This window comes from Oncorhynchus clarkii, chromosome 1, assembly GCF_045791955.1.
Source record: "Oncorhynchus clarkii lewisi isolate Uvic-CL-2024 chromosome 1, UVic_Ocla_1.0, whole genome shotgun sequence".
Lineage (NCBI taxonomy): Eukaryota > Metazoa > Chordata > Actinopteri > Salmoniformes > Salmonidae > Oncorhynchus > Oncorhynchus clarkii.
Genome location: NC_092147.1, coordinates 11,077,755 through 11,092,375, shown reverse-complemented (window position 1 = coordinate 11,092,375; position 14,621 = coordinate 11,077,755). Strand labels below are relative to the sequence as shown.

General features: G+C 45.9%; 1 protein-coding gene across 1 annotated transcript in view; it reads right to left on the bottom strand.

Annotated features, from left to right (window-relative positions):
- Positions 1-14,621, bottom strand: part of LOC139415056 (prolyl 3-hydroxylase 2-like) — a 99,102-nt gene that overhangs the window by 25,522 nt on the left and 58,959 nt on the right. The window contains exons 2-3 of the mRNA XM_071162820.1: positions 9,993-10,145; positions 6,801-6,990 (exon numbers count right to left, since the gene is read on the bottom strand). Coding sequence (XP_071018921.1) covers positions 6,801-6,990; positions 9,993-10,145 — 343 coding nt within the window. The remainder of the gene's footprint in view (positions 1-6,800; positions 6,991-9,992; positions 10,146-14,621) is intronic.

Genomic DNA, 14,621 nt, shown 5'->3' with positions numbered 1-14,621 from the left:
TATTACAGTTAGCCTGGTCACTGAGGTATATTACAGTTAGCCTGGTCACTGAGGTGTATTACAGTTAGCCTGGTCACGGAGACGCTGAGGTGTACTACAGTTAGCCTGGTCACTGAGACACTGAGGTGTATTACAGTTAGCCTGGTCACTGAGACACTGAGGTGTATTACAGTTAGCCTGGTCACTGAGGTATATTACAGTTAGCCTGGTCACTGAGACGCTGAGGTGTACTACAGTTAGCCTGGTCACTGAGACACTGAGGTGTATTACAGTTAGCCTGGTCACTGAGGTATATTACAGTTAGCCTGGTCACTGAGGTATATTACAGTTAGCCTGGTCACGGAGACGCTGAGGTGTATTACAGTTAGCCTGGTCACGGAGACGCTGAGGTGTATTACAGTTAGCCTGGTCACTGAGACACTGAGGTGTATTACAGTTAGCCTGGTCACTGAGACGCTGAGGTGTACTACAGTTAGCCTGGTCACTGAGACGCTGAGGTGTACTACAGTTAGCCTGGTCACTGAGGTGTCCTACAGTTAGCCTGGTCACTGAGACGCTGAGGTGTACTACAGTTAGCCTGGTCACTGAGACGCTGAGGTGTACTACAGTTAGCCTGGTCACTGAGGTGTATTACAGTTAGCCTGGTCACTGAGACGCTGAGCTGTATTACAGTTAGCCTGGTCACTGAGGTGTCCTACAGTTAGCCTGGTCACTGAGACGCTGAGGTGTACTACAGTTAGCCTGGTCACTGAGACGCTGAGGTGTACTACAGTTAGCCTGGTCACTGAGGTGTATTACAGTTAGCCTGGTCACTGAGACGCTGAGCTGTATTACAGTTAGCCTGGTCACTGAGGTGTCCTACAGTTAGCCTGGTCACTGAGACGCTGAGGTGTACTACAGTTAGCCTGGTCACTGAGACGCTGAGGTGTACTACAGTTAGCCTGGTCACTGAGGTGTATTACAGTTAGCCTGGTCACTGAGACGCTGAGCTGTATTACAGTTAGCCTGGTCACTGAGGTGTCCTACAGTAAGCCTGGTCACTGAGACGCTGAGGTGTATTACAGTTAGCCTGGTCACTGAGACGCTGAGCTGTATTACAGTTAGCCTGGTCACTGAGGTGTCCTACAGTTAGCCTGGTCACTGAGACGCTGAGGTGTACTACAGTTAGCCTGGTCACTGAGACGCTGAGGTGTACTACAGTTAGCCTGGTCACTGAGGTGTATTACAGTTAGCCTGGTCACTGAGACGCTGAGCTGTATTACAGTTAGCCTGGTCACTGAGGTGTCCTACAGTTAGCCTGGTCACTGAGACGCTGAGGTGTATTGCAGTTAGCCTGGTCACTGAGACGCTGAGCTGTATTACAGTTAGCCTGGTCACTGAGGTGTCCTACAGTTAGCCTGGTCACTGAGACGCTGAGGTGTACTACAGTTAGCCTGGTCACGGAGACGCTGAGGTGTACTACAGTTAGCCTGGTCACTGAGGTGTATTACAGTTAGCATGGTCACTGAGACGCTGAGCTGTATTACAGTTAGCCTGGTCACTGAGGTGTCCTACAGTTAGCCTGGTCACTGAGACGCTGAGGTGTACTACTGTTAGCCTGGTCACTGAGACGCTGAGGTGTACTACAGTTAGCCTGGTCACTGAGGTGTATTACAGTTAGCCTGGTCACTGAGACGCTAAGCTGTATTACAGTTAGCCTGGTCACTGAGGTGTCCTACAGTTAGCCTGGTCACTGAGACGCTGAGGTGTATTACAGTTAGCCTGGTCACTGAGACGCTGAGCTGTATTACAGTTAGCCTGGTCACTGAGGTGTCTTACAGTTAGCCTGGTCACTGAGACGCTGAGGTGTACTACAGTTAGCCTGGTCACTGAGACGCTGAGGTGTACTACAGTTAGCCTGGTCACTGAGGTGTATTACAGTTAGCCTGGTCACTGAGACGCTGAGCTGTATTACAGTTAGCCTGGTCACTGAGGTGTACTACAGTTAGCCTGGTCACTGAGGTGTCCTACAGTTAGCCTGGTCACTGAGCTGTATTACAGTTAGCCTGGTCACTGAGGTGTCCTACAGTTAGCCTGGTTACTGAGGTGTCCTACAGTTAGCCTGGTCACTGAGACGCTGAGGTGTCCTACAGTTAGCCTGGTCACTGAGACGCTGAGCTGTATTACAGTTAGCCTGGTCACTGAGGTGTACTACAGTTAGCCTGGTCACTGAGGTGTCCTACAGTTAGCCTGGTCACTGAGGTGTCCTACAGTTAGCCTGGTCACTGAGCTGTATTACAGCTAGCCTGGTCACTGAGGTGTCCTACAGTTAGCCTAATGCTACCCCCTGTGGTAGACGGAGGAACTAATTGCTGTTATTATTAACAATAAAGAACCACTATTTTCAAATTCCACTATCCTCCAAGAGTTGCTGTAGCGTGGTAGAGGGGAAACTGAGGTTTATGAAATGAAGTATGTTCCCTGTGGTCACACAAAAAAAAAACAGACACTGAGATGACATCGAAATGATCTCACCGGAGGTGTGTGTGTGTCTGTCTGTGTGCATGTGCATATACTGAGTGTACAAAACATTAGGAACACCATACTAATGTTGAGTTACAACGCTTTTTGCCCTCAGAACAGCCTAAATTCGTCAAGGTCATTGACTCTACAAGGTGTTGAAAGCGTTCCACAGGGATGCTGGCCCATGTTGACTCCAATGCGTCACACAGTTGTGTCAAGTTGGCTGGTGGACCATTCTTGACCAACTCAAGCCGGTGCACCTGACACCTACTACCATACCCTGTTCAAACCCACTTAAATATTTTGTCTTGTCCATTCACCCTCTGAATGGCACACATACACAAATGTCTCAACGGTCTCAAGGCTTAAAAATCATTCTTTAACCTTTCTCCTCCCCTTCATCTACACTGATTGAAGTGGACTTGACAATTGACATCAATAAGGGATCATATCTTTCACCTGGATTCACCTGGTCAGTCTGTCATGGAAAGAGCAGGTGTTCATCATGTTTTGTAAACTCAGTGTACGTATAAAATATCATCATCCTTTCTCTGTGACAAACAGAAAAGAAAGATGACAGAGGTGGGATTCAGGTTACCAATGACTTGCTCCTGTGAGTCAAGCTCTGTGAAGTCAGAGGCCAGGGAAGTCCAGACAACCTGATACTTCTATAGCTCTAGAATTTGAGAGAGAAACACAACAATAAACTCTTCCCTCGCTGATAGTCTCTCCCCTCGCTGATAGTCTCTCCCCTCGCTGATAGTCTGTGTATTGGTTCATTTGATGTCCAGCCCATGTTTGTATTTGTTGCCCTCACACATTGGAGAAAAAAGCATGATATCAATTAATCATATTTCAATTCTTTAGGAGAGGCAGTCTTTTTGATTTCATGATGCTGTGGTGTAACGTTACTGTATTGTTCAGTGATGTCAGGCTGGAGGGGCTGGAGGCAGGAGTTCAGTCAGTGGAGAGGACAGGAGCCAATTGGATAGTGGCGATAGTGGTGGTGATAGTGGTGGTGATAGTGAGGCTGATAGTGATAGTAGTGGTGATAGTGATAGTAGTGGCGATAGTGATAGTGAGAGTGATAGTAGTGGTGATAGTGAGGGTGGTAGTGGTGGTGATAGTGATAGCGGTGGTGATAGTGAGGTTGATAGTGATAGTAGTGATGGTAGTGGTGATAGTGGTGGTGATAGTGAGGCTGATAGTGATAGTAGTGGTGATAGTGATAGTAGTGGCGATAGTGATAGTGAGGGTGGTAGTGGTGGTGATAGTGGTGGTGATAGCGGTGGTGGTGATAGTGGTGATAGGGGTGGTGATAGTGAGGTTGATAGTGATAGTAGTGATGGTAGTGGTGATAGGGATGGTGATAGTAGTGGTGATAGTGAGGGTGATAGTACTGGTGATAGTGATAGCAGTCGTGGCAGTGGTGATAGTGATAGTAGTGGTGATAGTGATCGTGATGATAGTGATGGTGATAGTGATGGTAGTGGTGGTAGTGGTGATAGTGATAGTAGTGGTGATTGTGATAGTAGTTGTGGTAGTGATGATAGTGATCGTAATGGTGGTAGTAGTCGTGGTAGTGATGGTAGTGGTGGTGGTGATAGTAGTGGTGGTAGTGGTAATAGTGGTGATAGTCATGGTAGTGGTAATAATGATGATAGTGGTTGTGATTATGATGATAGTACTGTATTATGAAGCCAAGATCAATGATATAAAGAATGATGGATTTTTTTTTGAAGTACTGTAAATTAATTTATGAGCAGATTAACTCCTTTCATTGAATCAGATGGTTTATTCATCACAAAAACATTTGATGTTGGCAATTATTTGAATGATTACTTTATTGGCAAAGTGTTACGTCTGTCGTCGGAATGAGACCAAAGCTCAGCGTGGTAAGCGTACATCTTTCTTTATTAAGATGAACACCAACAAAAGAATACACGAACGTAGCGTTCTGCAGTCTACCTAGTAACTGTGCAAAAACAAGATCCCACAAACTCAGGTGGAAAACAGGCTGCCTAAGTATGATTCTCAATCAGAGATAACGATAGATTGGGAACCATACCCGGCCAACAAAGAAATAGAAAACTAGAATGAACACCCAAATCACACCCTGACGTAACCAAATAGAGAAATAAAGTAAAGTTATTGTGGGAGAGGTGGAAAAATGATTGTGATCGATCAATAATGACAAACCTCCTGGCATTGACAACATAGATGGAAAGCTACTGGAGGACCGTAGTTGGGTACACTGGTCTAAGATAGTTAAGGAGCACGTCATACAGATCCTTTGAGGCTATGCATGTGCAGTCGTACACAGACATACACACATGGCTAACACAGTATCCCACCACAAACACACACCATTCACTAAGGAGGAATGTGTGAAGTACACATTACACTCTGTGTTGTTTAAAACAATCAATATGTTACCTTGAAACACTCTCTGGACTAGCAATTAGATTTTCCTGCACTCATCTTCACCCTTTTAGAGTTCCTTTCAACATGTTCAGTGGTCTGTTGGATCACTTAGCCAAAGAGTAACTCGTGGCTATAACAATGTTTTGAAACGACAATACCAGGATATTACACAGGAAAGGCCAAGAACGACAATATGTTTGAGGAGTTTGAGGAGTCATTGGTGTATCAAGTCTTGCGTGACATTTCCTTTGAGAGGCCAACAGAGTTGAAGGGAGGTATTTCAAAATGAGCTCTGCCATAAAGCAGTCCAGGTGGACAAATCATGTATTTGAAAAAAAGGATCCTCGAGGAGGTAATTTACGCTAAGTAGATCTCCTTCAAAATGAATGGCTCAGCCACATGAGATATGGCGTAGGGATAACTGCTGTTAAATAGAGTTTACCGGTACTCCCTTCAAAATGAAATAGCAGTCCATTTATTTGAACATTCATGTTGTTTTGACCTCATAACATGAAAAAAATTTAACACTTTCCAAAGCAAGGGAGTCCTTTTTGTCAAATCAATCAAGATTCTGTTTGCAAGAATGTTTCAGCTAATTCTTCTTAATCTGAGCAAATGTTGACCCAACCATGGCAGCCATCTCAAACTTCACCTCATTCAAATATGTTGTAATCTATGACTAATCTTCAACACAAAAAGTGTGGCATCACTTCTAGTGAGGACTCTAGAAATAGTGAGGACTCTAGAAATGAGGATACATAATTTCTAGTGTTGGGAGAAAATTCACGATAAGATTAAAAAAAGGGTCTGTACGCCATATCAAAACACTTCACCAAGAGCAGTTTCTCATCCTACATTAAAGCAACACTTCCATAACATGATAAGTTGCTGTTTTAACTCAAGGCTGTGTTTCTCTGAGGGGGAGAGTTACATTTTGCACCAGGGGCTTGTAAACAATGTTAACCACCCGTTGGAAGAAGAGAGATGTTATTAGTTCAGCTTCACCCCTTCTCTTAGCTGTAAACCAGAAAAATCAACTACTAAAGTAGACTGTTTCAAGTAATTTAAAATGTAAAAAATAACTGTAGAAATTCTAATGTATCTACATGTATAGACTATTGACTTCAAAATGAAAGCTAGACAGTCAGGGGTATCAACAATGCCAAAAGTGATGAATAGAGGACAAATTTGGGCAAATTTTGACAGCGAGGCAATATAACCAATTTTAAGTGGGGTCCTCCGGACCTCGGTAAAGACCAAATGCGGCCTGCGAGGCAAAATGAGTTTGACACCTCTGACCTAAGGTGTTCTGGTCTGGCACTGTGTAGCCACACTCAGCACACAGAACAAGCAGGTCACATCCATACACCACATACTACATATTCAAGTATGTCTATTCATGTCAACAAACTGAGTCACCTAGCATAATAAGAGTCACCTAGTACAACAAGAGTTGAATTCTTTCAGAGCCAACAAATGCAAACTCTGATTTCAGTCAAACAATATGTAAAAATAAAAGTATATAAAACAAAACATGAGACAATATGAATAACATAGTATATATATAAGACACAACATAGACGCTACATATAGGTGTTATAGACCCTACATACAGGGGTTATAGACACTACATAGGTTTTATAGACACTACACATATGTGTCATAGACACTACATAGCTGTTACACACTTCATATAGGTGTTATAGACCCTACATATATACTACATAGGTGTTATAGACACTACATAGACGTTATAGACCCTACATAGGATGTGTTCTAGACCCTACATAGGTTTTCAAGACTCTACATAGACACCACAAAGGAGGTGTTATAGACACTAGAATGACAAAACATAGGACAAGATAGTGACTGACCTGAGACCAGTTGGTAGAGGCTGTAGCGGTAGAGGATATGGTCCTGCTCCTCGAACCTCTGGGGCCCCTGGCAGAGGGCCCGACACTCCACGTCAGCCCTGTAGTACTCCTGGAGGGCCTCCTCGAACAGGGAGATGGCCCCCTTGTAGTCTGCACTGTCATACAGCTTCACCCCCGCTGAGAAGGACCGCTGTGGGGAGAAAAGGGGAGAGTGGAATGGGGAGAGAGTGAGGGGTGAAGGGTGGGAATAGAGAGAGAGGGGAAGAGAGAAGGTTGAGAATAGAGGGGGAGAGAGGTAGGAAGAAGAGGATTTAGAGAGGATAATTGAGGGGAGCATTGGGGAGAAAAAGAGGAGGAAGAATTTAGCTGAGCTTGGGACCATGATAACTATACACACAGAGTTGCAGCCAAGAAAGTTACTGTGAGCTACTCAATACAAGTTGCATCTGCCTGCTACATGACGAAAACATAAGAGTAAACCTGTGTAGTGTAGTCTGTATGTGGAGACAGACAGACACCACCGAGTGATACAATGAATAACAACAGTGTGTGTGAGCATTGACACAGCCCTCCACAGAATGACAAGTGTGTGTGAGCATTGACACAGCCCTCCACAGAATGACAAGTGTGTGTGAGCATTGACACAGCCCTCCACAGAATGACAAGTGTGTGTGAGCATTGACACAGCCCTCCACAGAATGACAACAGTGTGTGAGCATTGACACAGCCCTCCACAGAATGACAAGTGTGTGTGAGCATTGACAGAGCCCTCCACAGAATGACAAGTGTGTGTGAGCATTGACAGAGCCCTCCACAGAATGACAAGTGTGTGTGAGCATTGACACAGCCCTCCACAGAATGACAAGTGTGTGTGAGCATTGACACAGCCCTCCACAGAATGACAAGTGTGTGTGAGCATTGACAGAGCCCTCCACAGAATGACAAGTGTGTGTGAGCATTGACACAGCCCTCCACAGAATGACAAGTGTGTGTGAGCATTGACACAGCCCTCCACAGAATGACAAGTGTGTGTGAGCATTGACACAGCCCTCCACAGAATGACAACAGTGTGTGAGCATTGACACAGCCCTCCACAGAATGACAAGTGTGTGTGAGCATTGACAGAGCCCTCCACAGAATGACAAGTGTGTGTGAGCATTGACAGAGCCCTCCACAGAATGACAAGTGTGTGTGAGCATTGACACAGCCCTCCACAGAATGACAAGTGTGTGTGAGCATTGACAGAGCCCTCCACAGAATGACAAGTGTGTGTGAGCATTGACACAGCCCTCCACAGAATGACAAGTGTGTGTGAGCATTGACACAGCCCTCCACAGAATGACAAGTGTGTGTGAGCATTGACACAGCCCTCCACAGAATGACAAGTGTGTGTGAGCATTGACACAGCCCTCCACAGAATGACAAGTGTGTGTGAGCATTGACACAGCCCTCCACAGAATGACAAGTGTGTGTGAGCATTGACACAGCCCTCCACAGAATGACAACAGTGTGTGAGCATTGACACAGCCCTCCACAGAATGACAACAGTGTGTGTGAGCATTGGCACAGCCCTCCACAGAATGACAACAGTGTGTGTGAGCATTGACAGAGCCCTCCACATAATGACAACAGTGTGTGTGAGCATTGACACAGCCCTCCACAGAATGACAACAGTGTGTGAGCATTGACACAGCCCTCCACAGAATGACAACAGTGTGTGAGCATTGACACAGCCCTCCACAGAATGACAACAGTGTGTGTGTGTGTGTGTCCAGTGTGTGTGAGAATTGACACAGCCCTCCACAGAATGACAACAGTGTGTGTGTGTGTGTGTCCAGTGTGTGTGAGAATTGACACAGCCCTCCACAGAATGACAACAGTGTGTGTGTGTGTGTCCAGTGTGTGTGAGAATTGACACAGCCCTCCACAAAATGACAACAGTGTGTGTGAGCATTGACAGAGCCCTCCACAGAATGACAACAGTGTGTGTGAGCATTGACACAGCCCTCCACAGAATGACAACAGTGTGTGTGAGCATTGACAGAGCCCTCCACAGAATGACAACAGTGTGTGTGAGCATTGACAGAGCCCTCCACAGAATGACCACAGTGTGTGTGAGCATTGACAGAGCCCTCCACAGAATGACAACAGTGTGTGTGAGCATTGACAGAGCCCTCCACAGAATGACAACAGTGTGTGTGAGCATTGACAGAGCCCTCCACAGAATGACAACAGTGTGTGTGAGCATTGACACAGCCCTCCACATAATGACAACAGTGTGTGTGTGTCCAGTGTGTGTGTATTGACAGAGCCCTCCACAGAATGACCTTTATTGGCTTCCGTACTCTCCGCAGGTCAATGGCCTAAACTTCTCCTCTCATTAAACTGTAGTGACCACTGTCATCCTAAAGACATGAAAATGTTTCCACAAAAGACAAAACAACCATTTAGACAAAGAATGCAGCCACATAAAGTTTAATTTAGAACGGCCAAAGAGAGAAAGAAAGCAGGAAAACAATGTTAAAAACAGCCCCTGGTTCAGCTAACGCTAACTGGCACGGACTATGTATGAACTGTACTGTAGGCAGGATTCATACGGTATTCAATGCAATACGAAGACCTGACAACACCATCACGTTCAACTCCAAGACTGTATACCAAATTCTATTTGGCAGAAAGAGGCAAGAGGGTTTAAGAGAGAGCAACCCTGCCTGGTCCTGCCAAAGCAACGATAAGGCAAGCACTGGGTGCTCTGAGGAGCCTCTATCTGTATCAGGGCCTGTTCCAATAGCATTCAAATGCATCCTTTCTCCCTTTAGGTAATTACTGACCCATAAGTGATTGGATAAGTAAAAGCATGGTTCCTTAGCACACTATTGCCAATCCAACCATGTCAGATTAGTGATTAGTTCATCAGGGAAAACAGAATAGAAGGATGTCGTTTAAAGGTATTGGAACAAGGCCTGAATTCGTTAAATTATCAAAAAGGCACTCAGTAAATTCCATGGATCAATGACAGTCTAAAGAACACTGACACTGAGGGGAGGTTTCCCGGACATAGATTAAGCCTGGTCTTGGATTCAAAATCATTCTCAAAAGAAAAACTCAATTGAAAATACTTCATGGTCTAGGTCTAGGCTTAATCTGAGTCTGGAAAACCGAAACAAAAAGGTCCCTGTTCCACACTCTCACCTGATGTGGCCGTGCCTCTCTGTCCACAAAGTGGTCCAGGTCGGTGCCCTCCAGAGCCTTGTACTGCTCCAGGTTCTGATCCATCTCCACGCTCTCCGGGTTTGCCTGGAAATAGGTGTGGGCCGCCGCCGCTGCCTTGTCCAACTGTTTCAACTATACAGGGAGGATGGGGGAGGAGAGAGAGAGAGCAAGAGAGAGAAAGAGAGTGAGAGACATTAGCACAGAACACCAACTACATCAGTGTGGCCGAGGTAAGTACAGGACAATGGAGTATATTAATGACAGTGTTCACCTCAGGAAGTGGAGACACACCCTGACCCTCCTTCTCATTACCGCCCCCTTCACATGAAACACAAAGGATGGCACTGATCCCACACAAAGACGATACATGTCTAATTCACCGAGACGAGCTTTCCCAGTCTCCTACACCAAGACGAGCTTTCCCAGCCTCCTACACCGAGACGAGACAAGCTTTCCCAGTCTCCTAGACAGAGACGAGACAAGCTTTCCCAGTCTCCTACACCGAGACGGGACAAGCTTTCCCAGTCTCCTACACCGAGACGAGACAAGCTTTCCCAGTCTCCTACACCGAAACAAGCTTTCCCAGCCTCCTACACCAAGACGAGACAAGCTTTCCCAGCCTCCTACACCAAGACGAGACAAGCTTTCCCAGCCTCCTACACCAAGACAAGCTTTCCCAGCCTCCTACACCAAGACAAGCTTTCCCAGTCTCCTACACCGAGACGAGACAAGCTTTCCCAGTCTCCTACACCGAGACGAGACAAGCTTTCCCAGTCTCCTACACCGAGACAAGCTTTCCCAGTCTCCTACACCGAGACAAGCTTTCCCAGACTCCTACACCGAGACAAGCTTTCCCAGTCTCCTACACCAAGACAAGCTTTCCCAGCCTCCTACACCGAAACGGGCTTTCCCAGTCTCCTACACCAAGACGAGACAAGCTTTCCCAGCCTCCTACACCAAGACAAGCTTTCCCAGTCTCCTACACCAAGACAAGCTTTCCCAGTCTCCTACACCAAGACAAGACAAGCTTTCCCAGCCTCCTACACCAAGACAAGACAAGCTTTCCCAGCCTCCTACACCGAAACGAGCTTTCCCAGGCTCCTACACCAAGACGAGACAAGCTTTCCCAGTCTCCTACACCGAGACAAGCTTTCCCAGTCTCCTACACCGAAACTAGATTTCCCAGTCTCCTACACCGAGACGAGACAAGCTTTCCCAGTCTCCTACACCAAGACGAGACAAGCTTTCCCAGCCTCCTACACCAAGACACGCTTTCCCAGCCTCCTACACCAAGACAAGCTTTCCCAGCCTCCTACACCAAGACAAGCTTTCCCAGCCTCCTACACCGAAACGAGCTTTCCCAGTCTCCTACACCGAGACGAGACAAGCTTTCCCAGCCTCCTACACCGAGACAAGCTTTCCCACTCTCCTACACCAAGACGAGACAAGCTTTCCCAGCCTCCTACACCGAAACTAGCTTTCCCAGTCTCCTACACCGAGACGAGACAAGCTTTCCCAGCCTCCTACACCAAGACAAGCTTTCCCAGCCTCATACACCAAGACAAGCTGTCCCAGTCTCCTACACCAAGACAAGCTTTCCCAGCCTCCTACACCAAGACAAGCTTTCCCAGCCTCTTACACCAAGACAAGCTTTCCCAGCCTCCTACACCAAGACAAGCTTTCCCAGCCTCTTACACCAAGACAAGCTTTCCCAGCCTCTTACACCGAGACGAGACAAGCTTTCCCAGTCTCCTACACCGAGACGAGACAAGCTTTCCCAGTCTCCTACACCGAGACGAGCTTTCCCAGCCTCTTACACCGAGACGAGACAAGCTTTCCCAGTCTCCTACACCGAGACGAGCTTTCCCAGCCTCCTACACCAAAACAAGCTTTCCCAGTCTCCTACACCGAGACAAGCTTTCCCAGTCTCCTACACCGAAACGAGCTTTCCCAGTCTCCTACACCGGAGACGAGACAAGCTTTCCCAGTCTCCTACACCAAGATAAGCTTTCCCAGCCTCCTACACCGAGACGAGCTTTCCCAGTCTCCTACACCGAAACGAGCTTTCCCAGCCTCCTACACCGAGACAAGACAAGCTTTCCCAGTCTCCTACATCGAGACAAGACAAGCTTTCCCAGTCTCCTACACCGAGACAAAACAAGCTTTCCCAGCCTCCTACACCAAGACGAGACAAGCCCTAAGGGTATTGATTACTTCTACAGAAGTGGCCACTCCAATTGCCTGCAATCACCCCGAGGCAATGGCCTCAAAGTCTTTGATTATATTGATGCTGACAGTGCAGACACTGCAGCAGCTTTCGAATCAAATCAAACTTTGTCACATGCGCCGAATACAACAAGTGTAGACTTTACCGTGACATGCATACTTCCAAGCCCTTAACTAACAGTGCAGTTCAAGAGGAGTTAAGAAAATATTTAGTAAATAAACTAAAGTAAAAAATTATAAAAAATAACAATAAAAAAACAATAATGAGGCTATATACAGGGGGTACCAATACTGAGTCAGTGTGCGGGGCACAAGTTAGTTGAGGTAATTTGTACATTAGGTAGGGGTAGGGGTGGGGTAGGGTAGGGGTGAAGTGACTATGCATAGACAATAAACAGCGAGTAGCAGCAGTGTGCAAAACAAATGGAGGGGGGGCATTTTATTAATTGTTCAGCAGTCTTATGGCTTGAGGGTAGAACCTGTTAAGGAGCCTTTTGGTCCTAGACTTGGCACTCCGACACCACTTGCCGTGCGGTAGCAGAGAGAACATGAAGTAAATGTGGTGTATATCGTGCCATTCAAAGAACGGGGTCAGGTTCATGACCTGACACCTTTTCTGTACAAAAAGATAGTGTTCATTAAGATGTAGGATTGGCATGGAATCTACCGTACCCTAAGAAAGTGGCATATCATTAGCTACACTTCAAAGAGGACCGTAAAACCAGTGCTGACTTGAGCATAAAAATACTAAATACTTATTTACAAAAGGCCTCCTGCAGCCTATCATTCATGAAGTTATCTAGTTTGCAGTATGAATGCTTCTGGTTGAGCAAGAGATCATCAGGAGAGAAGAATAGTGATTTTAAAGGACACACTGTTCTTATCCACATCATGTCGGTATGGAAATCCGCCATTCATTCAGTCAACATCACCCTCATCTGAAACATGTGGGAATCAAAAATGTTGGCATATTGGCGTGAAATAATGATCCCAATCCCAAGCATTATCTTCCATTACAGACAAATGCAACTAGAATAACAACAGAAGGATGAAATGGGGCCTTCCAAGCATCTTTGACTTCTATCAGAGGCCTCCTGAACTAACCACTATCAGAGGCCTGATAGGGTGTTTTAGTAAGTGACATGGATACTGTACAGGCCTCCTGAACTAACCACTATCAGAGGCCTCCTGAACTAACCACTATCAGAGGCCTGATAGGGTGTTTTAGTAATAGTGACATGGATACTGTACAGGCCTCCTGAACTAACCACTGTCAGAGGCCTCCTGAACTAACCACTATCAGAGGCCTCCTGAACTAACCACTATCAGAGGCCTGATAGGGTGTTTTAGTAATAGTGACATGGATACTGTACAGGCCTCCTGAACTAACCACTGTCAGAGGCCTGATAGCGTGTTTTAGTAATAGTGACATGGATACTGTACAGGCCTCCTGAACTAACCACTATCAGAGGCCTGATAGCGTGTTTTAGTAATAGTGACATGGATACTGTACAGGCCTTGGGGCAGACAATCTAAATGAGCAGTCACACGTTAAACGAAGTACAGCTTAGCTTTATAGAGCATACATAAAGGCTTCATAATAATGACATATAGAGTATGATATATGCTTAGAGATCATTTGTGAAGCATTCATGTAGTGCTTATGAAGCCTTTATGTATGCTATATAAAGCCTTTATATAGTTGTAATTCGTTGTAAGTGGGAACAAATGAGCTCAGTAAAAGCCAGCAGCTGCCGACACAATCTCCGCTCCGAAGTGCTCTGAACTCTCACACAGGGTCCATGTTAACTAGCCGTAGAACAGCCCAATGGTGCTTTCAGTGACCTGTGTGACATTTGTTGACTACCAGCAGGTCTGTATCGACACTGATATTTCCCCATACATGTAGTGTTATTCTAAAAGTTCTCGAAGGCAGTAGCTCTTAAATAGTTTTGGCCAAAAACCTAATGATTTTATAACGTTCCTGACAACATGCTATTTCCATTTGTTCTCCAGACAAATGGAATTAGCCAATGTTTCGTTCCTTTGAAATAGCCAAGACACACCAGTGAGGACCATAGCACCATTTGGGAAACTGTGCAAAGGCTCCATAGCTGGTGAATATAACCAGACGAACAGCATCATTCACTAACAGCACTGAGCCCTCAGCAGACAGACATGATTCATCCTGTGCTGTGAAACTTGAGGACTTAATTCTCCTGTCGTTTTGAAGCACAGGTGGGCTATTGTACAAGTCTTTGTGAGAACTTCCAGATGTGTGGAACGTAAAGGCAACATTTTTTACCTTGGGACTACAGTTAAGAATAGTCTGAGACCAGGGACCAGGGACCAAAGACCCAGCTCCAAGCTTTTAACTCCACA